The sequence below is a fragment of the Limulus polyphemus genome, unplaced genomic scaffold, assembly GCF_000517525.1.
Source record: "Limulus polyphemus unplaced genomic scaffold, Limulus_polyphemus-2.1.2 Scaffold200, whole genome shotgun sequence".
Taxonomy (NCBI): Eukaryota; Metazoa; Arthropoda; class Merostomata; order Xiphosura; family Limulidae; genus Limulus; species Limulus polyphemus.
The window spans coordinates 451,948-479,822 of NW_013665810.1; the positions used below are offsets into that span (position 1 = coordinate 451,948).

The 27,875-nt window shown below is 30.4% G+C and overlaps 2 protein-coding genes across 4 annotated transcripts; one reads left to right on the forward strand and one right to left on the reverse strand.

Annotated features, from left to right (window-relative positions):
* The first annotated feature begins 1,288 nt into the window (after positions 1–1,288).
* On the forward strand, positions 1,289–9,878 carry LOC106478337 (AP-4 complex subunit beta-1-like). Its single transcript, XM_013938874.2, has 3 exons — positions 1,289–1,577; positions 5,319–5,434; positions 7,706–9,878. The coding sequence occupies exons 1-3, from the start codon at positions 1,488–1,490 to the stop codon at positions 9,105–9,107; spliced, it is 1,608 nt and encodes a 535-aa protein (XP_013794328.1). The 5' UTR covers positions 1,289–1,487; the 3' UTR covers positions 9,108–9,878.
* A 120-nt stretch (positions 9,879–9,998) lies between these two features.
* LOC106478338 (DNA-(apurinic or apyrimidinic site) lyase-like) lies at positions 9,999–27,766 on the reverse strand. 3 transcript variants are annotated; one of them, XM_022381923.1, is made up of 7 exons: positions 27,747–27,766; positions 24,474–24,796; positions 20,444–20,645; positions 18,372–18,443; positions 16,095–16,238; positions 12,188–12,368; positions 9,999–10,416 (listed from the first exon to the last, which is right to left on the reverse strand). In XM_022381923.1, exons 2-7 carry the CDS (start codon positions 24,750–24,752, stop codon positions 10,299–10,301), a joined length of 996 nt encoding a protein of 331 aa, XP_022237631.1. In that variant the 5' UTR covers positions 24,753–24,796; positions 27,747–27,766; the 3' UTR covers positions 9,999–10,298. The 3 variants fall into 3 exon arrangements, with proteins under 3 accessions (XP_022237631.1, XP_013794330.1, XP_022237630.1); XM_013938876.2 differs by lacking the exon at positions 27,747–27,766 and adding an exon at positions 27,195–27,343; XM_022381922.1 differs by lacking the exon at positions 27,747–27,766 and adding an exon at positions 27,118–27,167.
* Between the last annotated feature and the right edge of the window lie 109 nt (positions 27,767–27,875).

Sequence of the window (27,875 nt, forward strand, 5' to 3'; positions counted from 1 at the left end):
ATGTGGTTATTGTTCGGGACGAACAATATTAAGGAGGGGGCAGTGTTGCGTCATCGAGATCATGTGACTCTCACGCTCTCTACTTTCTAGAATTATCCTGTATTTTGGCAAATGTTCTAGTTCTTACTAGATATAGGGTAGGCTGGTATATAAAAGAGGGGAATGTAATGTGTGGGTAGATAGTGAGTAATTGAACTGCAGTCACACGGTATTGTTGAAGTTAACGTTCGTTCGTTACAGTGTTGTTTTAGCGCGAGTATTGAGATTAAGTGTATCGCAGAGTTATATTCGGAAAGAATAAACCAGTTTTATTAAGTAAAGACTTGTGTCGTTAAAGTTTCGTTGGAACAAAGTTACGGAAAGTTAATTAACAAACGGAGACGTAACAATACTTTGCAGAAACTAACTGTACGCTGTAGTATTGTTACGACAGCGGAGGTCACGTGACCCTTGTAACACGCCACGCGCTTCTAGAACGTTCATGAAGCGTCGGGAGACTGCTAGATATGGGGTAGTCTTGTATATATAAGACCGGCCAAGAAGCGACAGGCACAATGTGTAATTGAACTACGGACAGAGTATTGTTGAGTTGAGCACATGAGACGTTCGTTGTGAATTATAGCGTTTGTTATTGCGCGACTGTAGAAATTAAGTGTATTGCAAAGTTGTATTCAGAAAGAATAAACCAGTTTTATTTAAGAAAGGACTTGTGTAGCTAAAGTTTCGTCGGAACGAAATTTACGGAAAATTAACTAACGAACGGAGACGTAACAGTATTTATTTGAATCGCCCACACCACCAAATCACAACTCTGTGATGTGTATAGAAAATTTTCATTATTATATGGCCTGGTGGTTAATGTTTTCCCTTTAATTAAGTAGGGGCGTTATAAAGTAAAGACTAATCCCACTAGTCAATCAGAAGTATCCCAATAGTTAGTGATGGATGATGTTGACTAGCACTGCCTTGTAAATTAGGGACGACTAGAGCAGGTAGCACTCGTGTAGCCTTGCATAAAATTCAACAATAGCAAATAAACATTGCTGTGTATAACATATTGCATGAGTAAAAATTATGTATAATTATGACTATTCTACCAATTAATGCAAACGTAAATAATTTATTATTATATTCGAATTAATTAGTTAACTATAAAATAATTAATTTAATTATCCATGCCAAAAGCGATTCTCTCGAAATAGCATAAGTTGTACTTTTTTATATAATAAAAATTCGTGTAACATTTCATACTTTATTTTGTCACCATTATTTGAATAGAACAATGAAAACAACGCAACTTCTAACGATTAGGTTTATCGTGTATATTGAGTTTTTGTTTAAGAAAATGTGGAATTCAATGTTTTGTTTGTGCTTTTCATATATGTAGACTAAGCGTTATCCATATATATGTACAATAATGTATAATTTATCCGTTCTAAGAAGAACTCCACTTTTAGCATAAAAAAACATTAATTATAATATTAATAATGGCTCAAGAAGTGAAAAATATTATTTTGACATTGTCCCAATTAACAGTAATGCAGGACGTTGTGACTCGTCGGGATGTAATGCGAAGGGTAAGTTGTATTAACTTTAGTTTTATTAAAGTTAAAACGATGTAGACTATAGTCGTTACGAAAATGTGGTATTGTTATTTCAGCATTAGCTTGTTACTGTTAGGGCGTATCTGTACAATATTTTAGAATTGTAATTACAAATAACAATATGTAACGACTGTTTAACGTTAGTAATTACCAGTTTTTAATTTTATTTTTAATCACAACTGTTGGGCTAATCGTTTTTTTTGTAGGCAAATTCCTAAGACATCTATCGATCACTTTACGGTTACCGTTTATGATACAATTTTACAATAAATCTGTCAACAGCAGTCAGTATGAGTTCCTGTTAAATTGAATGTAAAGTTGTTTTTTTTAACAAATTTTGTTTACTATATCTTCAGCGCACATAAATTTTACAAACAAATACAGTTTCGTCTTTCAAAAATAGGGGTTCGGTATTGCATTAGTCTATGTACAGTAGATATATTTGATTTTGATAAAGTCAAATCCCTTAAATTCATTGAAACAATTGCATTTTTAAGGCTCAGACCATCGAAATCTGTAACTTACATTAGTATACCTTATCGTGTAAGACAGAATAATGTTTAAGACTGTTCACACACAGCACTCTTGACCAATACTGTATAAGTGTATTTGTTGTGTTCCAGTCAGCCTGAGGAGTTCTGTATTGAGTGAAACTGAAACACGTACTGGACATGGCAAACATAGTGTGGTTGAAATACTGTTATTATTATAACCTCTTCTAATTCGTGAAAATCCCTAGAGGACAAAATAAAGGATGCAGTGTTAAAAAATTATAATAAGCCTAATACTAATGTCTTATGACAAATATATTTATAATTATCTTAATTGATAATTCCTGAAACTAATTAATGAAACTATAGCAATTCATTAATCACTGAAATTGATCAGTTAGCTCACTATCTCTATTGAATGGTAATTGGATAATTCATAGTTTGTTAATCAAATGTAATGAATTAACTCCTCACATTCATTTCTTTACTAATTTAATTAACATATTATATTTTATTTATATATTTTACAAACATCCCATTGAAATATAAATTTATTAATTAACTTGTACATTTTATTCATTAAAAGTAATTAGGCAATGTATTATAGCTCAATTATCAAAGTTTTAGAACAACTCAAACTACATGCAATTTGCTGAAGTTATAACAGATAATATTTGCTATTGCAGCTTATTAGATATGAAAATGAATAACGCCTTGCAGCTAGTTTATGAAGAGTGTGCTAAACCAAACACTGGAGCCAATTCATCACAATATATTAATCAGTTTATGTGCCAGAGCTAAATTATTACTATTATTCAATAAAGGAATACATAGTTACTCCTTAAAAATTGAAATTTATTAATATCTGTTCCTGAGAATGTAGTTTAACAAGTTTATTAATATTCCTGAATGGAAGAGAAAAAAAAGAGGAGAACAAAGTGTGATTAGAAGTTTTAGAAAAAATGTCTTGTTTGATAATAGTAGAAATCAAGAAACACTTAGTGGTATGCTTGTATCTCAGATATATTCTGCCCTTAAAAATATTTCTCCAAACAAAAAACATCTGGACATTTCTAAAACTATTTTTAATAAAGCTTACTTTGCTTACTTACTTATTTGGGCCATATGCGCTCTGTAAACTGTGGGAATCCAACTCCAGATTTTAGCATTGCATGTCTATAAACTTACCACTGACCCATCGAGGACCTTAATATAACTATTAATAAAAACCTACTCTTCTTTCAGCACTACGCACATAAACTTTATATATGTACTTCTAGTAAAAGAAGTGTGTTCTACAGTATATAAGGTCTTCACTTCTAGTAATTAGCAATGACAAACAAGTGCATGCACTTTTTAAATTGTAGTAATTATTAATTACTTTTGGATATTTAATTGCTCTGTAAATTCAGTATTAGTAAATTTTCATACTTATCTAATATCAAGATATTGCAAATGTTATTTAATATGTCACAATCATTCAGTCAAGAACCCATTTAGCATTGACTACTAAGACAAATTTATGTTCTTTGAACATTCCAAAAGTGTATATGTTGATAAAATAAATTATTGTTATACAGAGCTGTAGCAAATACAGGATTTTATATAGGGAAGAAAATCTAACTCTTGGACTAGAATATAAGCTTCATGATATATAGGTGTAGTTGTGATAATGCATGTAATTTATTAATAATATGTTATTTAAGGAAATAAATATAACTATTGGATTTTGCACACTAAGGCTACCTGTCTCAAAGTTTAAAATGATAGACTGACTTATGGTTTGCTCATAGCCTCAAACTGTAGAGTAGAACTGTTTTTGTTTGGCAGTAATAAAACACGAACCATGGAACCTCAGTTCAACATGATAACCATTGTATGCACTCAGCCTAAATAAATATATCATTTGTTTTAAAAATGAGGAATAAGGGATATGCTGATCCAATTTTCATTAATGGAAACATATAATTATTACTTACTTTAGACCTCCATATTTGTCTTTTTTTTTTTTTTCTGGATAGGGGTGGGGTCCTGACCTTCCGTATCTACACTAATAGGTGGTTGAATTAATGTGAATATGATTTATTCATACTGTACAATCATCTTAAATTATTTTTCTTGCTAATTAACTGTAAAATGATATATATATATATGGCTTTATTGGGATTTAATTTAGGGTTTTGACCAAGCTAGAACAAAACTGCAGCCTTCATCTGGCTGTAGTGTCAGAGATTGTAGTTTCATATTTTATTAAACATACCGTAAAATAAAAAAGTTGTTTCAACTAACTACAGGTTCTTTTTGGTGGTGTGAAAGGTGGAGGCACTCTGTACAATTTGTATAGAGCAGTGCTTCACATAAGAGGCATAATTCCTGACCAAAAATCAGCCATTTATGGCCTTAAAAAATATTGAGTTTTTTTACTGCTGTGGAAAAATGAATACAGCTCCTGCTGCTTTAACAGTGGTATATTAAATAATGGTTGAATTATTGTAACCTTCTGCAGTTCTGTACAGTTCCCACAGTAGAACTACAAAAATAAGTACTATCTAACCACTAGACGTTTGGTGCACTCATGAATAATCCACTTTTGTGTTAAACAAGAAAATAAAAAGTTTTAATGTCATTATTTGTGTTTATTATGACTACATATGGTGATTTAATTTGCTAGATTAATCATGTGCTAAATTTCACCTTTTCAAATAATAAGATAATCTATAATTAGTTAAATTACTATTTCAAAAAAGAATTTACTTTTGCACTTTGTAAAAAATTACTCCCGCTGACTGAATTCTGGGAGTGATTACTCCTTACAGAACAAATTATCTGGAACACTGGTATAGAGTATGAAACTCCCCCCTTCTCGATAAAAGTTTTAAAATGTTTATTCATTCATTGTTTGAGATAGTTTTTTCTTCATTTACTAATAACTTCAGGATGTGCCTGTATGAATACTTGTACAGGGTGTCTGAAAAGCCTGGAACCACAGGCACTTCAGTGAATCTTACAGAATATGTTCCACATATTGTCCTTGTATTTAAAATCAAGTTTGGATTAACTCAATCTTCTCATGCTTTGACAGCACCATAATCAGTCATGTATCTAAAATTAAGGAAAGCTGCAAATCACCTGTGGTTCCAGACGTTTTGGACACTGTAGTTAGAAGAAGGTTCATGGTCGTGTGTGTTTTGTTCAGTACTACTTTGTTCTTCTTTTAATAAAGGTGCTGGCTTTGATGAATCTTCAAGTTGACTTAAGACCAGTTATTGGACACTTGTTCAAGTATTTAGCAGTACCAGACTTGGTTGTGAAAAAGGTTGTTTATTCTTTATTAGTTAGGTAAGGATTAGAAATTTTACTGTTCATCGATTGAACCTAGTGTTTATTATTTTACTTCTAAAAATTTGTTTTAATTGAAGAAACACTTATATATTATTTCACAAAGAAATGCTATAAACTTATATTAACATCGATATTGTGTGTTAATAAATATCATAGTTAGCACAGTGATAATTTTAAGGCTATATACTATGCTTGTATATAGTCAGTACATGTAATTTTGTGTCCTTGTACTATAAGGATGATTAGTCTTCAGGTGTATTTTCATTGATGGTCAAATTTTGTTCATTAAATAATTGTAGTAACTTTGTCTACTCTTTAAAACAGGATCACCACAATAAAATACAGCATCATTAATCTTTGGACATGTTCGGAATTTAAATTCAAAAGAAGATTAATCATGTTGTTTTGTTTTATGGTGGTGATTCTGTTTTTAGTTACTTTGTTTTCCACATAATGTAGAGCAGTATTTGTCTTGTAGACCCTTATTATTGTATTTAATTACTAAAAAAAACATACATCTGCTATTCAGTATTAAGGTTAGTTAACAATATAGTGCAACTACTAAACATATACAGTTTTATTTGTCCTTTGGGCTATGTTTTAGAGCAAAGCCACATTGGGCTATCTGCTGTGTCCACTGCAAGAAATCAAACCCCAGATTTTATTGTTATAAGTACATAAAATTACCACTGTTCCACCAGGGGATTTTTTTTTGTCTCACAACTATAAACAGAAGTATAGTTAGCAGTTTGATACTTCAAGTTATGGCCATGATGAATTTCTATAAGAACTTTGTAGGTATAACTAAATAAAAAATGCAAAGTATTCTTTAGTAGATTGTTTAGACAGAGTATTCATGATGAGTACACTAGAATGGGTGGCATCTGCATGCTGTAGAAAAAAAAAAGTGTAGAGAATGACATTTTGAAAATCTTCTGTCTTCAGGTCAGTGTGTGTGAGCTGTTTGGGGGTCTTTTAGAGTATTCTGGAGGACATGTTGTGATTGGTTGTTTATCCCTGATTCTGATTGGTGGAATGTCTGCATGTGGCTATAACCACTAGTAGCCATAGGTTTCTCGCTTCTAATCCCAATTTTCTGTTTAGTGAAGACAAAAGATGGAAGACTTTTGAAATGTTGTTCTCTACTCTTGTATTTTTTCTACAACAGGCAGTTGGCACCCATTCCAGTGTACTTATCAAAAATGCAAAGCTTTTCCACTGCATTTTAATAACTTTGTTCAAATTCTACATGCAAATTGTCAGGATCATTACAATATAAAATTCACCTTGTGTTGTACCACTTTAGGAATAGACTTGAATAGGAATACTGTACATTTGTCATTTTTGCAGTACATTTTTATACAGTTTCTGAGAAATCCTGCAATGGCTATGGAAAAGGAGGAGCACTTAAGACCTGGGAAATATAGTAGGTCAAAATTACCCAATCTTTTTTAGCACTCATAGAAAAGCATTCTGTTACTTCTTTTTGTCTTTGTTTATGTCTAATATCTTGTCTGGTGGCATCATCAGTAACACAATATACACATAATAAGGTCTGGTTAAATTAAAGCATTATGCATGGATACAGTATTATTGGCCTGCCTCATACACAGCAGTAGTAGTATAAAAATATAGTCTATTTTAATCTTTCCAATTTATGCATCTAAAGATATGAAAGCTAAAACACTATTTTGTCCTAAACCTGATATTTCTATTAATAAAGAAATTACTCAAGCTTTGTTACTTCCCTCTTTTTGCATTTTTGTAAACCTTGTTGTTGAAAGTTTGTTTCAGGTATTTGTGTAAAGCTACATAAGGGCTATGTGCATCAGTAAACCTTAACTTTTAACTGACAGGCTAGAGGGAATGCAGCCAGTCAACAGCACTCACCCACAACTCTTACACTATTATAATCAATTAGGGGAATTTGATTGTCACTCTTATAATGCACTCATGGTCCCAAAGTGCAGAATGCAAACCATGGACTCACATCCACAGTTTATAAATGCTGAGCAATGCACTTAGCCCTTTCATGAGGAAATATTGAACACTGAATTTTGTAAGGTGTTTATGCTATACCTCAACAGTACCACAAATACATTGAAATTAACACCAGTTTCTTATGGTTTAAGTATTTCCAGGTGACACAATAGTTCTTAATGTACATACGAAGTGATATGCTGATTTTTTGGTATATTTATTGTTGTTAAGTAAAAATTTTTTCTGTGTTCATGAAGTATCAATATATGTAAATTTCCTGTATTCTAGATATGTCAGTGATGTACCTGAGCTAACACTCTTAGCATCTAACACAATTCTAAAAGACTTAAGTGATTCAAATCCCCTGGTGAGAAGTCTTGGAACTAAGTCTTTATTGAATATTCCTTATTTTCAAGAACAGATACCCAATGTTCTTTTACAAGCCTTCCAGGACAGAAGCCCTCAGGTACGCAGGACGGCAGTTGTAAATTGTGTTCAGATACTGAAAGAGCCTGGTTTAGCAACCTTGAAACATGAAACATTGGACCAGTTATACATGTTAATCAGAGACACAGATCCCCTCGTAGTAGTTTATACTCTGGCCGTGTTGGACAGAATACTCGTCTCAGAAGGGGGCATAGTTATCACAAGAAAGATGAAAAGCTATCTAGTAAACAGACTGGAAATGTTTCACGACTGGAGTATTTTAGGGGTTACCAGATTGTTTCTAAAATGTCATCCAGAAAGTCAGGAAGAACTGCTGAGCTTTCTCAATAGCCTTGATGAACATCTAGAACATTCAAATCCTGCCATTGTCCTTGGTGTTACAGACTTCTTAAACTCACTCTTAAAGACCTCACTGTCACATCTTGCCCAAGAAGTAATAGAGCACGTTACACCAAAGCTTTGTTTTTATTTAGCATCTACTAATCATGAACTTGTGTTTGCTAGTTTGGAGTTCATTGAAAAGCACTTGAAAGAACATTTAGAAATATTTTCCCAAAGACTAAGTAGCTTCTTCTGTAAGTTTTCAGATCCAGTGTTTGTGAAGTTAAAGAAACTCACAATGCTTCCAATGCTAGCTACTGCATCAAATATTAGAGACATTGTGGATGAACTGAAAATGTATTGCACAAATCATTTAACTGTCATAAGTAAAACTGCAATTAATAGTCTGTCTCAAATTGTCAACTTTCAACCTTCAATGTCATCACCAATAATAAATTTCTTTCTTCAACTGCTTGAGCTAGAGATCAAACCTTTGGTGGAAACAGTTTTTCAGAACCTTTCAGGATTAGAATTCCAGGTAGACCAAAGAACCGAGCAGAATATTGTTTCATCCTTGTTTACATACAGGCACGTAGTTAGTTCTCCAGAAGGAAAGTGTGCCATTCTTAACCTGCTAACTATGTATGATCAAGCTAATGTGGAAACACCCTATGTCCTGGAAGAACTAATTGAACAGTGTTTAGAAGAAAGTACTATTGTCAAGCATACATTATTGGTATGTTGTGTTAAGATCTTTCTCAACAGACCAGCAGAACTACAGGAAATGCTTGGTAGGCTTTTTGAACATCTTTTGAATGATAACAGTCCAACTCTAATAGCTGAAACTCAGTTTTTTTACAAACTTTTGAAGACGGGGACTGACGTAGCACAACAAATTGTTTTTGGTGATCTCATAAGGTAGAAACTAGTGAGTTCTCATGCAAACAAGTAGGATGATTAAAGCAAAAATATACTTTTAAAATTTGATGAAATTTCAATCTTGGAAGGCTATTTATAACTTTTATATTAAAGTGAAATGTAAGAAAAACAAACCACACACTCAGGCATAAAAATCTATCCAACAACAATCATAAAAGTTTTTAGAAAATTTTCTGTTTAATCATAAGTGACTTATTTAAATCTATATTTAAATAATTTAACAGTTTCTTAACTGTTTATGATTATAATTGACAGTATTGCTTCCTTAAGTTATATATGACTTACTCTTGTGTCTGTAGTTATAATGGTATTAGTTTATAGATCTGCATAATTTTGTAATAAACTGTAGAATAATGTGACATAAAATATAAAGCAAATTTCTGGTTTATCACTTAATGAATTATCAATGTACATATGATAATCACATGTTGACCTCATTAATTTAAGGTCATGAAACATAATTTACAATGATTGCATTAGAATGAAGTTCTTCAAGGTAAGCTTGCACTTTGCTTTAAATTATCTTATTTCCAGGATTATCATACAAGCATTTATTTCCCAGTTTTATTGACTTTAATAGTTCTTTATCCCCACAGCAATTGAACATATGTTTGCACAGTCCAACCTTATGACACACACCATGCATATCTTCTATTTAATATTGTACATTTGTTTATTACTGAATATTTGTACAAAATGTATGTATGGTTAAAGCTCAAAATTAATGGTTTCCTTCCACTCATTTTTTAAAAATAATGTATATTTTTATGCTTTTCTTTGTTTTTGTGAAGCTTCAAAAACACACATTTCTTAAGGTGCAAAATTAATTTTTGAAGTATTTTTTAGTTTTTATAAATAGGAATATGAAACAGAATAATTGAAAACATTTATTTTCCAGAAAAGAAAAAAAAATCACATTCACAGTCGATTGATAAAACCTACAACAGAAGGTTGAAAATATATGAAATTTGTATTTTTTTATGATTAAAAGAAATTTTAATAATCAATTTATAGATGCCTCAGTTTTTGATGGTTTCTATATCGTGATGAAATTTTCCATCTCCGTCTACTATTTTGATGGTTTTCTGAACAAGCCACACAACTACAGCAAAAGCAAGCATTTAGACATCCTCTATGTACTTTAACATCTCTCTTGTCAATCTGATCCAACTGTTTAAAAAGCTATAGTAAGTGTTATTGGGCAATGGTCACTTCCAAGGATATCTTTATGAATGATACTATCACACATTTTAGAGCGGAGCCTACTTGACAATACAAAGTAATCCAGTCTCCTGCAAAGAAATATATTAATACTTTTTGTAAGTAAAGGAAGCTTTAATAAAATCAACTTTTCATTAACCCTCACTACAGGTAGGTCAAAGTGTCATGTCATGACTTTTTAAGAGTTACATTTAAAATTGAATTGAATTACTTTATCATTGTATACAAATAAACTAAACACCAAAACATAGTTAATAAATCAAATTTTAGGTTCGTGATTTTATAACAAAATATTTAAAAAATCCTCAATATCCTGTAGTATGAGAACTGTGACATTTCTTCCCTCTTCTCTAACTTATTTAACACCCCTCTGGGAAGTACAGAATTTGATTTAAATTATTTATTATAATATAGATATCACTATGGCAAAGCATAATTTTATGGCCTTCAATGTTGTTTATAACACCATAAACTAGATAAACAGATCCACTTTCCTCACCTACCTATCACATCCCCTCCTTCACAAATTTTTAATTTTATACTATATTATTTATAACCAATAGAAAGCCAAAATTTTAATCTATCAAATAAAATGTTATATTACATTGTTTTTTGTACAGAGTATTATCTATTTCACCTCCAGTTTGGAAATTTTTCTCGCAGTATCCACATCAACAAGCTTAGTTAAATTCTTAAAGACTCTAATTGCATAGATAGAAAACCACATAAATTATGATAACTATAAGGCATTGTTTGCTTTGTGAATGTTGTTATTCTGTGTTTTTAGGTGCATTATTTAATTGAATAATTATTTAGTGTACTAGTACCATTGGTATAAAAAAGTAGGCTTAACTTCCATTGACAATTGACAGCAAAATAATGAGGACATGGGTATGTGACACATTTCTTGTTTTTCATGTATGTGCTTTAGTTAGTATTATAAAAGTCACTAAAATGTAAAAATCAGAAACTTATGAGGTTAGATTACGTAAGATAATGGAGAGAAAAAAAGTCTTCATGAGATGTGCTTGCAAGCAGCTTGTGCATTATGTAATTCACTTGGGCAACATGTTCACTGAGTGATTTACAACTTATGTAGTGAGATTATTAGTTGGGCATGGTTCAAAGGGCAATAAAATTAAGCATAAACAATTGTAGTTTCCTGTTACAATTTGCAGTGATTCTAGAAAGAAAGATGGTAATTTAGATCTGTTTTTTTTTATATAGTGGTTATGAGGTTGATCTAATTGACCAAATGCATATACAATTAGGGTATAGTAAATAACAGGTAAAATATAAAACTTCACTGGAAAAATATCTGACACATATTTAGGAGGTTTTAAAGATTATGCAAATAAATTTGACAATTTTCAGGTGAAGAAAAGTATTTTTAAAATTAACATGAAAATCACTTTGCACTCACAGCAGTCAACACTCTAATTCCATACATTCACAGGCAAATTTTTTGTTAAAATACTTCATTAAAAATTTCTTGCATACAAAAGACTTCTAACATTTACTGAAAGCCTGCCCAATTTTGTGAAGATACAAAAAACATTAAAAGTTATAGTATGGAAACTGATGGTTTCTTTGGGGTCACAAGGCCAGGATAATCTACCAAACCTGTAGTTAGAGGGTTAAATACACTGCATACTAAAAAGCACCACCATTCATTGTGTCTAACTATCAAATGATTTTATTGCCAAAGTATGACAAAAAATTACAATTGGTTTAATTTTTACAAAATTTTAGTTTGGGAATAGAAAGCTCCCATAAGTATAAAAATAGGCCCAACTGGTTAACCTTACTGTAATCAATTAACACCTCCTGAAACCTACTTACCAGCCTACGTTTTTTGCCCTAGCATTCATCATGTATGTCCAAAAAGTATAGGCTCCTTTAGCATTTGGATAAAGTGTTCGGAAACTGTCAATAAACCCTTCATTCAATAAAGACGAGAATCCATCTCTTTCTTCTTGAGTAAATCCTGCATTCTTCTTATTTGTCTTTGGATTAGCAAGATCTAGAATACAATATACATGAATTATAGTTCTACATTAATTAAAATCCTTCTACTAATGTCTATTTACTGATCTAATCATGCAAACAAATAAAAGCATCCATTTTAATGAATAATACTAATTCCAAGTATTACTTAACTACGAAATTAACCTTGTAGATATGGATAGATCAAAAGTGTGTATATCATGACCCTGAATACAGAATTACAATCAAAATTTAAGTCTGGTTAGGTTTGAATTTCGTGCAAAGCTACTCAGAGGCTGTGCTAGCCATCCCTAATTTAGCAATGATAGATTAGAAGGAAGGCAGCTTGTCAGCACCACCCACCATCAACTCTTTGGCTACTCTTTTACCAATGAATAGGGGGATTGACCATCTCATTATAATACCCCCACTGCTGAAAGGGATTTGAACCCATGACATACAGCTTGCAAGACAAATACCATAACCACCAAACCATTCAGATTTTAAGTATACTAGTTCACAATAAACTTTGCATAGAAAAACGTGTTTTATAATCCCAATTTTTATATCATCTAAGCTTTGACTTCTTAATTTTAAAAGTAAATAAATTCTCAAGCTTAGCTTCTCTGTATAACATGAAACTTCATTTCAAATTTCCCATTTTACTTATTCTTTCTTTTATTACAGATTACAAGCTTATAAATATAGCAGAAACAGTTTAAATTTATGGTCTCCAAACTTCTTGCCTTACTGAGATATAAACCAGATAGTTTTCTTTCAAAAGATGTCAACAATTCTCTTTAAAGTTCACTATTGGATTATTTTTAACCAATAAAAAAGAGATCCTAATTTAATGAATTCCATATAAGGTTAGCGTGTTCTACAACAGGTTTTGAATTATTCAGTTTAAAGTTTAATTCTTTGCCATTGCCAAGTTATCTTGACCAGTCAAAGGAATTATGTTAAACCACTTTAGCTTAATTAGAAAGCCAGTTAAATTATAATTGTTATAGAATGTGGCATTCTTTGTTATTTTATTCTAAATTGAATTGTTAGAATAAATAAAAATTAAGTAAATTAACAACCCTACTAAAAATTAGGATTAACTTTTATAAAGACTTCAACTTCAAAAAAGTACAAGACCCTAACATAACTACTAAATTTGTTTTTTTAATTATATTTTTATAAAAGCAGCTAAAGCATAAAAACTAGAAACTTATTAGGATACAAAAGAAAACTTAAATAAAAAATTCTCCATGGGGAATGTGTATGAGCTGCTCATCTGTGATGTTATTCAATACTTTGTTATGCTAGTTTAGAGGGCAGAAATGATCTAGTGAGCAATAAAATTAAATGAAAGCAGAGGTAAATAGGTTAGAAAACTAAAGATTTTAGGATAAATAACTCCAACTGTCTTTCACAATATACAGTCATTCTAAAAGGAAGAGAAGGGTAATTTAGATTTATTTTGTGGTTACAAGGTCAGTCAAATGGACCAAGCCTGTATACAGCATTACTGTAGAGGAAATAACTGACAAAATATAAAGATTTACTGACAAAAAAAATCAATTGGGAGGTTCTAGTGGTTATGCAAATGGAATACATAAACTGTAACATACAAAAAGTATTTTTATTCTTTACATCACCTTGCACTCGGACTGAAGCTGTAAAGGCTTCATAAATTCACAGACAAATCTTAAGTAAAAATATTTCCTTATCAAATCTGAGTTTTGTTTACAAGTAAGATTTACTAAATGCTTGCCAAATTTAGTGAAGATACACTTAGTAACTTCAGAGTTATAGTAAATACATTTTCATGGTTATATGGTGTTTGTAAGGTCTGTTAAAATGACCGAGCCTGTATGCAGAAGGTTATTTGATGAAGAAGACCACAATACAATTATGTTTTATGAACATATAAAAATACAGCATGTTCTACACCTAAAATATTATATTATGTGTGTCTCGTACAGTACTCTGCACATCAGTATCTTCTGCAAAATGATTAAATATTTTCATTGACAAATAACATAGGAATACATGAACTATACATTTAAAACAAAGGCAATGACATTTTAATCGAATGTCCTTAGAAGTTTAGCACAAAATTTGAAGCATATCCTGCCATCAGCTTTGGTTCAGACATAATGAAAAGTCTGAGAAAGGGAGCACATGCAAGAAGGATTTCAGCTGTAATAACTGAGAATCTGTGTAACTATATGTGTCATCATATAGATGCAACACAGATTTCACAGCATGGATTACACACATCTGAATGTGTGGTATTACCTACTTTACAGTATTATTTTATACAAGACATCTTTTTTGTGTACTTGGTACCATACTGCATTCTCTTTATGCCTTCATGGAAGAGTCAAACTGGGTGATTAAGGGCAGTCTATAAACAATCATGTTTACATCCACTTTAAAGTTTTGAGACATTCGACCTATCCAAATCAACAAGGATATGAGATTTCAAAATTTAAGTAAAAATAATAATTCTAGCTCTATTTGAACCACTTTGTTCACTCAAAAATATTTTAGAATTAATATTCTCTTATTCTGCAAGATTTATTCAATATAAGTCACAAATAAAAATGAAAAAATGTTCAAACTTAAGTTTCTGCACAGCTCTGAAAAGTCTTGCCTGTAAACAATGCATGTGTATTTATTTTAGAATTTGTGATCATCCCAAACATAGGTTAATAGTTGCTAATAAAGTACCATCCCTTAGGAATTATATATTTCAAGATTTGTTTCTTTTGTGAATTTCTTTCCCTGACTTTATTAGAATAGTCTGTCATTCCCACCCTTTTATGACTTCACACCATATGAACAACTACCAATGAAGCTGAACTCTAAAAATAGTTACAGGCAAAGTTTAAATACTGTTGGATAGAGCAGATTATATACCATTTAACTGATGTAGAGGAGTAAAGTGGCATGAAAAGTTTCATGGGAAAATGACAACCTAGCTCCTGCAGCAAACAATGGAATCTAATTGTAAGATTAGAAAACTTAGGAACAAACCACAGATGGATCATTCCATGTCAGGTCAATCATTCCCAAAACCAAAGGTTCACGAATTTTGATGCTATTTGGTAGGGATGTTGGTGTCAAAGCTATAAAATTTTTCTAAGTTTTATGTCTTTAAGTTAAATGATTTTGATGTGAGAGGTCACCAAATATGTGACCCAAAATGGCTCCAAGATGAGACCAGCAACATAATAGCATCAATAGCATTTTTATTTTAATGCTACAGTACAAATTTGATTAACTATTGATTGAAATCTTTGTGGTCTATCCAAATATACCATTTTTTTTCTAACATTCAGAATATTGACCTCAACTAGACTGTCAGCCCCAATATGAATAACCAAAATCAAGGTTGGATACTGTAGTTCACACCATTCTCTTTGTACCAAAAGTCAGCATGAGATCTTTATGGTATCAGGAGGTATTCATTCATTGCATTGTGTTATTACAGTTTCATGGGAGATAAATTCAGAAATAACTAGAAAAGAAAACTAGCCAAACTTGTACTTTTAATATGAATGTTTTTTCAGTTTCAAAATTACTATTTTATCATTAAATCTTGGTAGTTCATATATTACAGATGTCTTTGGCAGTAGTATATAATTGGAATTTTCATTTGGTTTTCATGAGGAATTTTTGTACACAAATTTATTTGGAAAGAAATTCATTCTTTTCTCTATGTACCTTATCTAACCATACTATCTTTAATGGGCAGTACTGACTTTACCTATTTCTTGGTGTGCAACATTTAGATCTCCACAGAGAATGACTGGCTTCACAGCATCTAGAGTTTTCAGATACTTGCAAAAATCTTTGTCCCAATCTTGTCTGTAGTCCAGTCTCACTAACTTTTTTCCAGCATTTGGCACATCTACAGTACATCACACTTGTATAACAGGAAAGTAAACACAAAATTACAGAAGCATTGCTTAAATATTCTCACACCTGAATTATTTACTAGTCTATTTTCTTTTCTGGTGGATAAATTTGTTTACATAATTGTCATATTTTTATCAATATAACAAATTACGTATACAGAATATGTTGTATTACAATTATTTTGAATATGCAAATCTAGTCACATAACAACCACATCCAACATAAATTCAAGGTGAAACAACACGTATCAGAACTACTTTCTGATATTGTTTGGGATTTTGTAGACAGTGTGATGGCACTGAAAACTGATCACTTTTGGAAAGGGTATGTAACAACTTTTTCTGGCATTAAATATTCTTATACTCAAATCATAAAAATGTGTTCAGATTAGGAATTTAGATTTTTCTAACAGGAAAAAACATAAGTTTTCCTGTTAAAGTAAAACAAGTCATGTGCACACAATTTGCTTTAATGACATGTCCATTCAACCACTGTATAATTCAAGCAGTTGATGAATGAAATAAGTATTCATGCTATTCCGTATGAAGATGTACTGGTCAAGACCGTTGAAATAAGTGCTGGGAAACTGTTGTCCTTGTACATTAGATGCATTACATTTCTAATTAACAAAATACTTATTATGTATATATAATTATCACATTAACCACATATTAAACAAAAGGTTGTGTTTTTTAATTTTCAATACTCAGTAATTATGTACTGTTTTTTTTGTATGTTCATGACATTCCAAGAATCTCAAAAAATAAAAAAATAGTGCAGAAATTTTAAATCAAGTTAGTAAATAAAATAATAATTATTTTCTGAGCATTATGGATTTTATATGTAAAGCAAAAAAATATGTCACTGATCTATTTCACACTTGTTGCACATTTTTTTGTTTTAAATATAAAATTGTTAGTTTCTCAAAACCAAGAAATGAATGGATGTTTTTTACCATAAACTAAGACACTTTCATAGTGATATGAAATATAACACTACAATGACATTTTAACTATTTAATTATTCACTTCAATCAAATTGTTAAACTTAAATGTTTCTTGATGTTTACCTACTAAGTATTTATCAGATTTAGAAAAATTTCTCAATTTTTCTGTCAAATACATTTAAAAAAAGTTTTATAGATGCTTAAACACGTGACAAAAATATGCAACCTTAAATATAAAAACTCTGTGGGCTTTTTGTTTTAACCATCCATATAAACCTAGCTATTCAGTTGCAAAATTTGAAAAAATGCATGACGCTATAACTTATATATGATACAAAAAAAGCTAAAAATATGATAAAATTATTATTAGAATATGCCAGTTATATGATGTTCATTATTTTAATTAAAAATTCAACCACAAGTACTAAGAAACAAGTACACAAAGCAGATTAACAAAAAATGTTGAAAACAAGAGAAAGTACAATTAAAATTCTTTTAATTACAAATCCATTACCAAATCTTAATAAATCTTTAGAAACTTAACATTTCTATCAGTAAATGTTTTTATAATAAACAGAAAAATACATTTTTAATTATGCACAAATTGCATTACAATTCTGACAAAAGCAATATGACTATTATAGCTTTTTATAATAAGAATGAAATTTTATTTTACTTTTCTAAATAATATTAATTTCTGATGAAAGCAAGTTATGTACATGTTCCAGTCCAGATCTACAAATCAACCCATTAATATTTAATTTAATACATTGTTTTTACTTAGAATGATTAGAATGCATTATTTAATTAGTTGGGTAAACTTACTGTTAGTGGTATTTTTGTCAGCGATACCAAAAACAGATAAACGGTTTTCCCATCAATCAAGTGACGAGGCTACAGTATTACTTAAAGTGATTGTTGCTCTAATAATTAATTTTTTTAATGTGAAGCTCCTAAACTTGTTTTTTACATGATCCAAAGAGTTTATAAAACCCCTAACAGTGGTTTTTATATTCCTCTGGAGCAGCCTTGACTAAAACAGAACCTATATTTTTTGAATTACAGTACTTATTTATACCAATACTATTAAATAAAAAAATAACACACCACTGGAGTTTATTTCACACTTCTTTTTGATGTGAGCTGGATGCAAGTGATTAACTAAAGTTTGTAACTTACATGCAGCGACTAAGAAAAACTCATCATACTCTGCAGTTATGACTCGGCCTTCCTTGTCATGTTTGTCTATACCTGAAACAACATCACAAATAACAAACTATAAAATAGTGGTAATGTTAACCTTTGATATCATCTTCAACTTAATCAGTTTTAATACATACAATATGGATACAGAATAGACCTTTTTAACAATTTTTTATCAACTACCTTTCTCTTTTCAACAACTTTAGTATCAAGTACATATGATAATTCATAATGTCTGTTTTCAATGATTCATACAATGCTATCAAAAACAACAATAATTAGGTTGAATTGCAGGTTTAGGCTATCATTTTGACAAAACAGAAAGACAATAGCAATATTTATATTAACACAGTAGTGAGATTTAATAAATTTCAAAGATATAGTATTTTTAATTAAGTTTGCCTCATTTACTACACCTTACCATTTAGGACTTGGTGTACAACGTATCTCCAAGAATAGATAACTCATAGAAACTTAAAATGCTGGAAGCATTTTACAGTTATACATTCTAAAAATTACTTCTCAAATGTTTTACTTGAAGTAGATTAAATATGTTCTGTCCCTTATTGTTGAAAAATAGATAAATGGGAATCAATTAGATATGGTTAATTTTAATTCTGTAATGAAATGACTGGACCTAAAAATGTTTATGAATTAAAAACAATGTGCTTATTAATTTCATCAACATTAATGAAAAAAACTTTCAAACAGAATAAACATTTCTATAGCATGGTATAAAAAAATCAAGCTATTTTGTCGAGAGGGAAATAAATTTTTTTTTATATATTTTCAACTTATTGTTCCCTGTGGATTTAACATTTTAGTACAGTAAAAACAGTGAATATTAGAATCAGATTTAATAGAAGTGATGATAAATGACTTTTTTTTGTTATTAAAATATAGCAGGTGATCCATAAACAATAACAAGTATAAGCTGAACAACATTTTTTATTGGTACTTTAAAATTTAACTGTACAAACGCATTAAAAACATAACCAAACCCAAAATTTTGAAAAAACAGTAAAATATATCTCAACTATATTTCATATCTTATTAAAAATCATTTTTCAGATGGATACTTTTGAAGAGAGAACAAAGAAACAAAATATTTTATTATTAACTCAAAAGAAATTACCAAAAAAATATTAGTTTTTAAACGTCTACCAAAAACTTAAGTTTTACAAGAATAAATGTAATCTGTTGTTTTATATATTAAGTCTAATGTTATAAGTTATTTTTCAATCATGCAATATAATTATTTTATGCTAGCTAAACTGCATACACTAAATTGCTAACAGAAATTATGAAATTCCGAGATATTTTCTGACTGAAATGAATATTTTAGGACATAAACAATTCCATTTTTACTCATTTCTCGAATAATTAGTTTGAAAACACTCATTTGAAATCAAGTTTTAACCAAACACCAATTATAACTCTAAGCCTACTGTCATTTATTTACTTCTACAAATATTCAAATGAAATTAGTGTTTACTTATGTGCATTCTTTTCTATGAGGATTTGAATTTCATTTCGCTTTTCACTAGTGAATTTCAAACTGTATCTTTACTGTATATGGAGTATCAAATTAACAAATAATAATGTAGATATAAAACTATTATTAGATGTGTTTGTCGTAAAACATAAAGCTACACAATGGGCTATTTGTGCTCTGCCTACCTTGAGTATTGAAACTTGATTTTTAACATTATAAGTCCACTGAGCCACTGGAAGAGGTAACTATTATTAGAAGTAATTAGTTTGTTTCAATTCTTTAATACAATCCAGTTGGTGTCAATAATGTTTATGACCTCATGTAACAGATCATACAAAAATTCAGACAAAACTGAAAGCCAATCATTTGACTTTTTTATTTACTGTAAAAAGAGACTTATAGCACTGGATATCAAACAGATGTTAACTGATAATGTTCTAATTACTCGGATCAAAATAACATTCCAGTTAATTATTAGCCACATACCTGGATCAATTCTTTATTAATACTCAAACTGTTTTATTAAAAATATAGAACAACAAAAATTACTTACCAATACCATATTTGACACTAACTGGTTGTTTCTTGGAAAACATGCATACACCGGAGTATCCATCCTTGTCACCAGATAAAGGATAGGTTTTATATCCTGTTACATTCTTTACGTTTGCAGGAAGCTTATCATCCGAACACTTTGTTTCTTGAATACAGAAGATATCTGGGTTTTCCTGCTTTATGAAGTCCAAACCTTTTTTCTATGATAAACACATATATATACCGATACATTAAGCTTTATCTATTAACATGTTTAAATAGAAAAATAGTTATCATATGAGTCAATATTACATTGCTCATGCATGTTTCAGTGAAATGCTATTGGTATCAATTGGACACAGCACTGTACCTGAAAACACATATTATTATGTTCAATAAAGCATGTGTGGCCTTGTTTTTGTATTCATGACATATATACAAAAACAGCTGCTTTTTAATACAGAAAAAAGTATAAAAATATAATTACCTGACATTTTAACACTACCTATATCTGTAAAGTGGGTAATCTCATGTTGATTTAAAAAAAAAGTCCCATTACACAATTGCAAAATTAGTTTTTTGTTTTTCTTTTGAGCAATATCTTTGGCCAAAAAGATTATGAGCTAACCTATTTATAGCTTCAGTGGACCACTGGTTGTTCCAATTTGATGGATTGAAATTGCCCATGACTGCTTAAATAAGTGTCAAAATGTGCTATTCTAGTTCAAAATTAAATCTTTATCTTTCAAATGTAAAGGGCCTAGATGTTCAAAATGTTTAACACGGTCTCATTGTGGTTGTAAAGTTGATGGATTATCAATCTTTCTAAATTGACTTGGAGATGGGAGAGAAAGCACCCAAAAAGTGTACTGTCAAGTGCTAATAATGCAACAAATGGTAGAAGAAAATGACCATAGTAGAATTACAAAAATATTGTGAATATCAATAATGAAGATGAAAATGATGATATAGATTTTATTGATAATGGCATTTTGGTCTTAAATGAAGACAGTGATGAGCACAAAGAAAGCAAATACATCACAAAAGAATGCAAAAATGTATATGACAGAGATATTTTCAGAATAGATTCTTCTTTTATCAGATATTTCCCCAGTCAAAAATCATGTGAAAGTGAATCCTTTAATTCTATTGATATAACAGGTCATATAATTACCTTCAGTGTTTCAATACTAAAGAAAATATGATCTTTCTTACAATTACTTTCTTAACAATTACTGCTTAATATAGCAAAACAAAGTGTAAAAGATAGCAGATAAACCAAACAAATCATATTCAGTAACAAGTTAAACAAATATAATCCAAGTACAATCAAAAGTTCAGCTGCATTCTGTCCAGTGAAAGGTTTCATTAGCTCCACTTGTCCAAAATAAATATCAGAACCCAATACACTTCTCGATATTTTAGCTTGACCAGTATCTCGTAAATGCATTCTGAATGAGATTGTTTACAATTGCAGTGCTAGTTATCTAACCTTCCTTATATATATAGCTAACAATCATTAACATATCAATCTTTATGTAGCCATATAAAAAAAAAACTGAAATTTTTATCATTAGTATTATTTTGTTTAGTATCATTTCTGCAATTCAATTCCAAGATTGATTTTTGGTGATCCTACCCCTAGCACAAAATGTTACCCAATTTGCTCATATGACAAAGTATTAAAAAAATTATCATAATGATAATAATAAATTATACTAAAATTTTATCCTAAAATAATAAGACTTCATTATCAGAGATACAATTTTGGTAAGTAATATGCCTGAAAGTGGATTTAATTCAACATGATTTATGCATTACGATTTTTGCCTACACATAACTTCAATGCACAAGCTATATTTTTCTCTCCACATCTCTGTATTATTTAAGATAACTGAGAACAGCCCACTGGAAAAAAGTTGTCAGCTGGCATCTTTTTCAGCAATACCATCAGGTATGTTTATTGGGTACTAAGTATTCTTATTCTGTGTTTTCAATTTACTATATGGAATGGAAATTACATATGATTCACTTTAAAATCATTACACCAAAATTAAAATACAATTACACAGTATGTAACAATATATTTATACACTACTGAAATCCCCAACCGATGCCTGTGTTATGGTAAAAGTTACACTGTGATGTACAGTTTTGGTTTCCTCATCACAGGCTTAACTACAGTTAAAATTCCTGAACATGTACAAGGAAAGGGGCCATGTTAGTTTTAAATTTCTTAACCAACAGTTAAAAAAATCATAAAATCTCCCAGATGCAATTTAGAACAGTAGTTCTGAAATCCAATTATGCATAACCCATTCTCATTAAGCTCAGTAGCTGATGGCATTTTAACTGGAAGTAGATGAAAAAACTGTTTACTAACACTGAATTGTCTGCTTGGCACATCGCAAACTGTTGAGATCAAATATTAATAATTTACATTTTTGCAATATACAGAAATAACTGTTAAATATTTTAGTTTCTTATATTATAAATATAACAGAGATGGGGTCATAGGTTTGAAGTCTGGTGAAAGGAACTGGGATAAGTTTATGAAATCCTGATCAATATCTTCATCATTTAGGTTGCATTTATCTCACCAAAATTTATTTTTCACTACTTTCAATACTGCTTAATCTCTCTAAAACAATTGCTAATACTTTGATCTTCTAGTGCATGTTTAACCGAAGGTGCACAGGTTCAGTTCATTAGATCAACCCTGTATTTGAGATGTTGACTATAATTCCAAATTTACTACGTGTATCTAGGAAAATGTACAAATCTGTTGTACACTAAAATTAGATGTGTTATAAATGTATTTTTACTCAAGATATGTCTGTGAATTGATGATGTTAACTGACTAAGACCAGTCAGAGTGTAAGGTGATGTTCATGTAAAGAATAAAAATATTTTTGTTCATTGTACAATTTGCACAACCTTTACAACTTCCAAAATGCACATCTACAGTTTTTTCAGTATCCCTGTACACTGTATCTGGTATTTACTTTCCTCTACTATGAACTGTTGTTAAATCAGTAGTGCAGGGTAAAATGAATAGTTGGTAACTCTGACATCAAATACATCATGCTGAATAACACTCTGTAAAAGATTGTGGCATGCACAATTTGACCCCCACCCATGCACAGAGTTAATTATTATTTTAAATATTAAAATCAGGACTTTACAACAAATTATTTATGTTTATAATATGACAAAAATGAGATTACATAGTAATATAAATAAACTTGTTACGACACATTGTGCTACAAGTTAAATGTATACATGAAACACAATTTTTATTATTGTTGCTAACATTTAAGTAAAATTGAAGAATGATCTTCAGATTTGTTTTATTTAATATTTAGGAAATTCATACAGTTTAAATGAGCATATGCCTTGACCTTTTCACCCAGGTTTCTAAATGCTTGCAAATTTGGAACTTGCTGTAAGCAGTGTTTATTTTATACATATAATTATTACACATTTAGGAGCATAAATACAATTAAAAATGGAATTTAAAAATACAGCAAAAGCATACAATACTACAGAGTGAAATGTGAAAATATTCAGTTTTATTAAATCAAATTTTTAGATATTTTATCTTGGTGTTCAATTTGCCTTATTTAATGTATTTTTGGTTTCAAGCAAAATACTTGTGACAACCACAAGGAGTTCCATCCAAAACCTACAAAAAATTATCCCCATATGTATAATATTGTTCTTAAATGTAAAGATATTCTAAACAGATATTTACAATTCAACATTCTAACAACTTTCTTTGGTTATGTGTTTAGCTAAAAGATGTGGAATGCTAACATATGTCACTCTTCCTAATTACACACATTTACACAGAACACAATACTTTTAAAGTGAGAAGCAAAACAAGTATCATACATTTTTTTAAATCTACACATTTTTACAGTATAAAAAAAAACAGTAGTAAGTGTGGAAAACCCTATGACTCAATGTGGTCTATCCAATAAATTTATTATATAACAATCTTTTCTTTTAAGAAAAGTTAACTTTAGTAAATCAAATGTTGCATGTACATCCAACCATGCCCTGACACCATTTACATTCCATGAAGATATTCTATAAAATGCATTTTTTTCTGCAGGTGTGGCAGAAGAGGACTCAGCTGCAGTAGCTTCTTCCTTCAGGCTTTTGTCAGATTTGTTATACTTAGATTCTGAAACTTCTACATCACTACTTTCATTTCGTTTCCTTTTCCTTGTGTTACTGGTAGTGTTTTGTTCACTTGACTGAGTTTTTTCAACATGTGTAACCTTGCTTTTAGCCTTTCTTGCAGTACTACCTTTTCTTGCCATTGGTTCAGTATTTGGGTATCCTTCTTCAGATAAACAACTATAAACTATAGATTAAATACATTATATTACTTCAACAACTTAAATGCATTTTTTTAGCTAATTTCATGTATTACTAATGCTGCATTAAAAACAAACAACTGAGGAATTTTAAAGAAATACAAATTCATTAACCCAACTTTTTAAAACCATGGGTTCATTAACAAACGTTTTTTAGAGTATGTAATGTGCCACACTCACCTTGTCTCATTCACAATAGCTTAGATACTGAACAAGGGACCATTTGGACTATCCTTTTTTTCTACTACCATCATACTCCAAACTATGTATATAAACTTTTAATACCTAACCCTGATTTCTAAAATATGCATCCAATCCCCTTTTAAGTTTCTTTAATGCTGTTCCTTCTACTACAGCTGAAGGCAAACTAATCCATATGCAGACCACACTATTAGAAAAGTAACATTTCCTTAATTTCAGTTGTAAAAGTTTTCTTATGTATTAAACATTCCCTTTTTTTACTGCCCATGACATTTCATTTAAAGAAAACATAATTTAGATTTATAGATTTAAAATATCTAGCAGTAACAATCTTAAAACTCTCAATCATGTCCCAATATACCCTTCATTCCAGCAAAAATATGTTGAGATTTCAACCTATCCCAACATGATAATTCCTCCAAACCTGGAATAATTTAAACATTGTTTCCTTTAATTAGGTAATCAAAGCTAAACATACTATTCCAAATGAGGTCCAAAGAGCTCCTTACAGAGTTAACTGATGCCTACCTTTAACATGTACTCAGCATTTCTGTGGATAATATATATACACAACAAGAGGCCACTTGGTCCTTCAGTGTTGTCTTTGTACACCTACCTCCAAGACAGACAAAGAAAAATGAAACCCATCCTTTATTTTTAAAATCAGTGATTCCTCTCTTAAACTTTTGTAAGGTGTCCATCTCCACTACTGGTGATGGTAATTCCATAAGCTAAATAATTAACATGTCAGAAGAAATGTCTTAACTGGAACCTAGCTTGTCTTTTCCAAATCTTAAGTTTCTATCCTCTCATTCTATTGCTTTCAGAATTACAGACATTCATCCTTTTGAGCTCCCCAGATAATCTTGTATACTTTAATAAGAGCACCTCTTACCTTTCTTTTAAAAAAGAAAAAAAAAGAGAATTATTTTTATTTTCCCTATTATACAACCCTACCATTTCTGGAATCATCTTAGTATCCCTCACCTGAACCCTCTCCAACAAATCAATATCCTTTCTCAAACAGGACATCAAAACTGTACATAGCATACCAAGTAAAGATTTGTACAGAAATAATTACCTCTTTTGACTTTCAATAAATATGTCTACAAATACACCATAAAATTATATTTGCTTTACTATAAGCAACAGTTTTTCATAGGGTGTATCTCGATCACAAATCACAAGTGCTTTGACCAGCTTAACAAAGAGGAGATAAGCAGTATATACTTTTCATTAAGCTGATGTCAGGATTAATTGCACCAGCATATGACAGAACAAAGAGTCTTGGATACGGTCTCCATAACTTGAAGAATTAATGGTATCATTTTTCAAAATTCAAAGGTTGGCACAACTGCAGATGCTTATTCCTGACCACACCATCCACATCACATTTATATTCCAAAAGTGATGTGCTCTTGTTACAACTGCAAGAGAGGCATTTTATACTTTTTTATGATTGGAATGCACCTCACTGAATATCTGGCATATAGATCAGTCTTCTGAAATCTTATTTCCAATAGCTGTCTCAAATCTGTTTTGTAAATAATGGTCAATTTTGTCTAGATATCACAGCAACTGTACCACTAGATCTGAAGTGGTTCCAAGCTCTTCTAATAGCACTTTGAAACACTTGTAGCCAATCAGTAACAGTTTGCTAAGTTGCTGTGATTGTAAGACTTTCATTTATCCCAGGTCTTTTTATAAACTGAAACATCAAGATGTCTTTACGAGATCTAACTCTGGCTCAAGAACAATTTGGAATACTTGAAACCCTGTGATCCACGTCCAAGTGATAAGTGAGACAAGAATGTTATAACAGTAATACAGTGAAGGCTGAATTACCAATCAATTTGCTTTTCAAAGTCATAACTGACCATCAGATACCTGTAACAGTCTGTTTGCAAAACATTGAACTGAGGAAAACAAGTAAGAATGATTTTTTTTGTCTTAGCAATACTATTACAAATTCAGTTTAATTTTCATTTGTGCTTTAATTAATTATAAATAATTAAGTTCAAATACATCATTAATAAAAAGAATATTATTAGCTTATTACATAAAGTATTTGAATCTATTTTAAGCATTACAAATATGTGTACTTAACTGTAACTAAACTATTTCATCAATCTTTTCTATTATTATTATCAAATACATCATACGTAACATAATACTTTCTCTTACCTCCCTAAAATCAGAACAAACGATTAACTAATCTCGTTGGGAACTCAATTTTACACACTTTTTTCAACCCGCGCTTTGTACATAGCGCTCTCTATAAAGTAGATGTTGGTTGAGTTTGAAAGATGTTAACTCTAGGGTTACACCAATTGTTGAAATTTGCGATCATGTGAAAGCATAATAGGATAGAGAGCACATTACATTCGATAATATTTGCAAAATATTAGACAGTTATGAAATAAATGAACATAGAGACCATTATATCTCTTACAGGTAGCTAAATACAAGAGCAAAAATAATAAAAAGCAATTATAATGTTGTGTTCTATCACTGGGCAAGTTCTTTATGATCAGTTGTTAAAAATAATGCCAAGTCCAATCCCCACAACGATAAAGAATAATTTATTCTTCACTTTTAGGCTTAATTTAATAAATAAACTATTCAACGTAAACTCCGCAACTAAATGTTGGTCTAAGTTCTAATTCAATGATTTAATATAAAATGCGAGACGTATGTGTAGCTTAATTAGCTTTGATAAACAGAAACATGACTCACCGTGTAACTGAATAGCAGAATGAACACAGTCACATCTCACTAATAAAACCAAATAATTTTTCTAACATTGAACTGCCTCATCACTCTTTACTCATATTAATATCGTACAACTGTTTCTACTTATTTCAT

Coding starts and splice junctions, on each gene's coding strand:
- LOC106478337 (XM_013938874.2), top strand. CDS start 1,488: ATGGCTCAAGAAGTGAAAAATATTATTTTGACATTGTCCCAATTAACA. Junction 1,578..5,318: donor GTCGGGATGTAATGCGAAGG/GTAAGTTGTATT, acceptor CTTTTAATAAAG/GTGCTGGCTTTGATGAATCT. Junction 5,435..7,705: donor GTTTATTCTTTATTAGTTAG/GTAAGGATTAGA, acceptor CCTGTATTCTAG/ATATGTCAGTGATGTACCTG.
- LOC106478338 (XM_022381923.1), bottom strand. CDS start 24,752: ATGGCAAGAAAAGGTAGTACTGCAAGAAAGGCTAAAAGCAAGGTTACA. Junction 18,444..20,443: donor TAGTGTCAAATATGGTATTG/GTAAGTAATTTT, acceptor ATGTTGTTTCAG/GTATAGACAAACATGACAAG. Junction 12,369..16,094: donor TGTTGCACACCAAGAAATAG/GTAAAGTCAGTA, acceptor ATTGTATTCTAG/ATCTTGCTAATCCAAAGACA.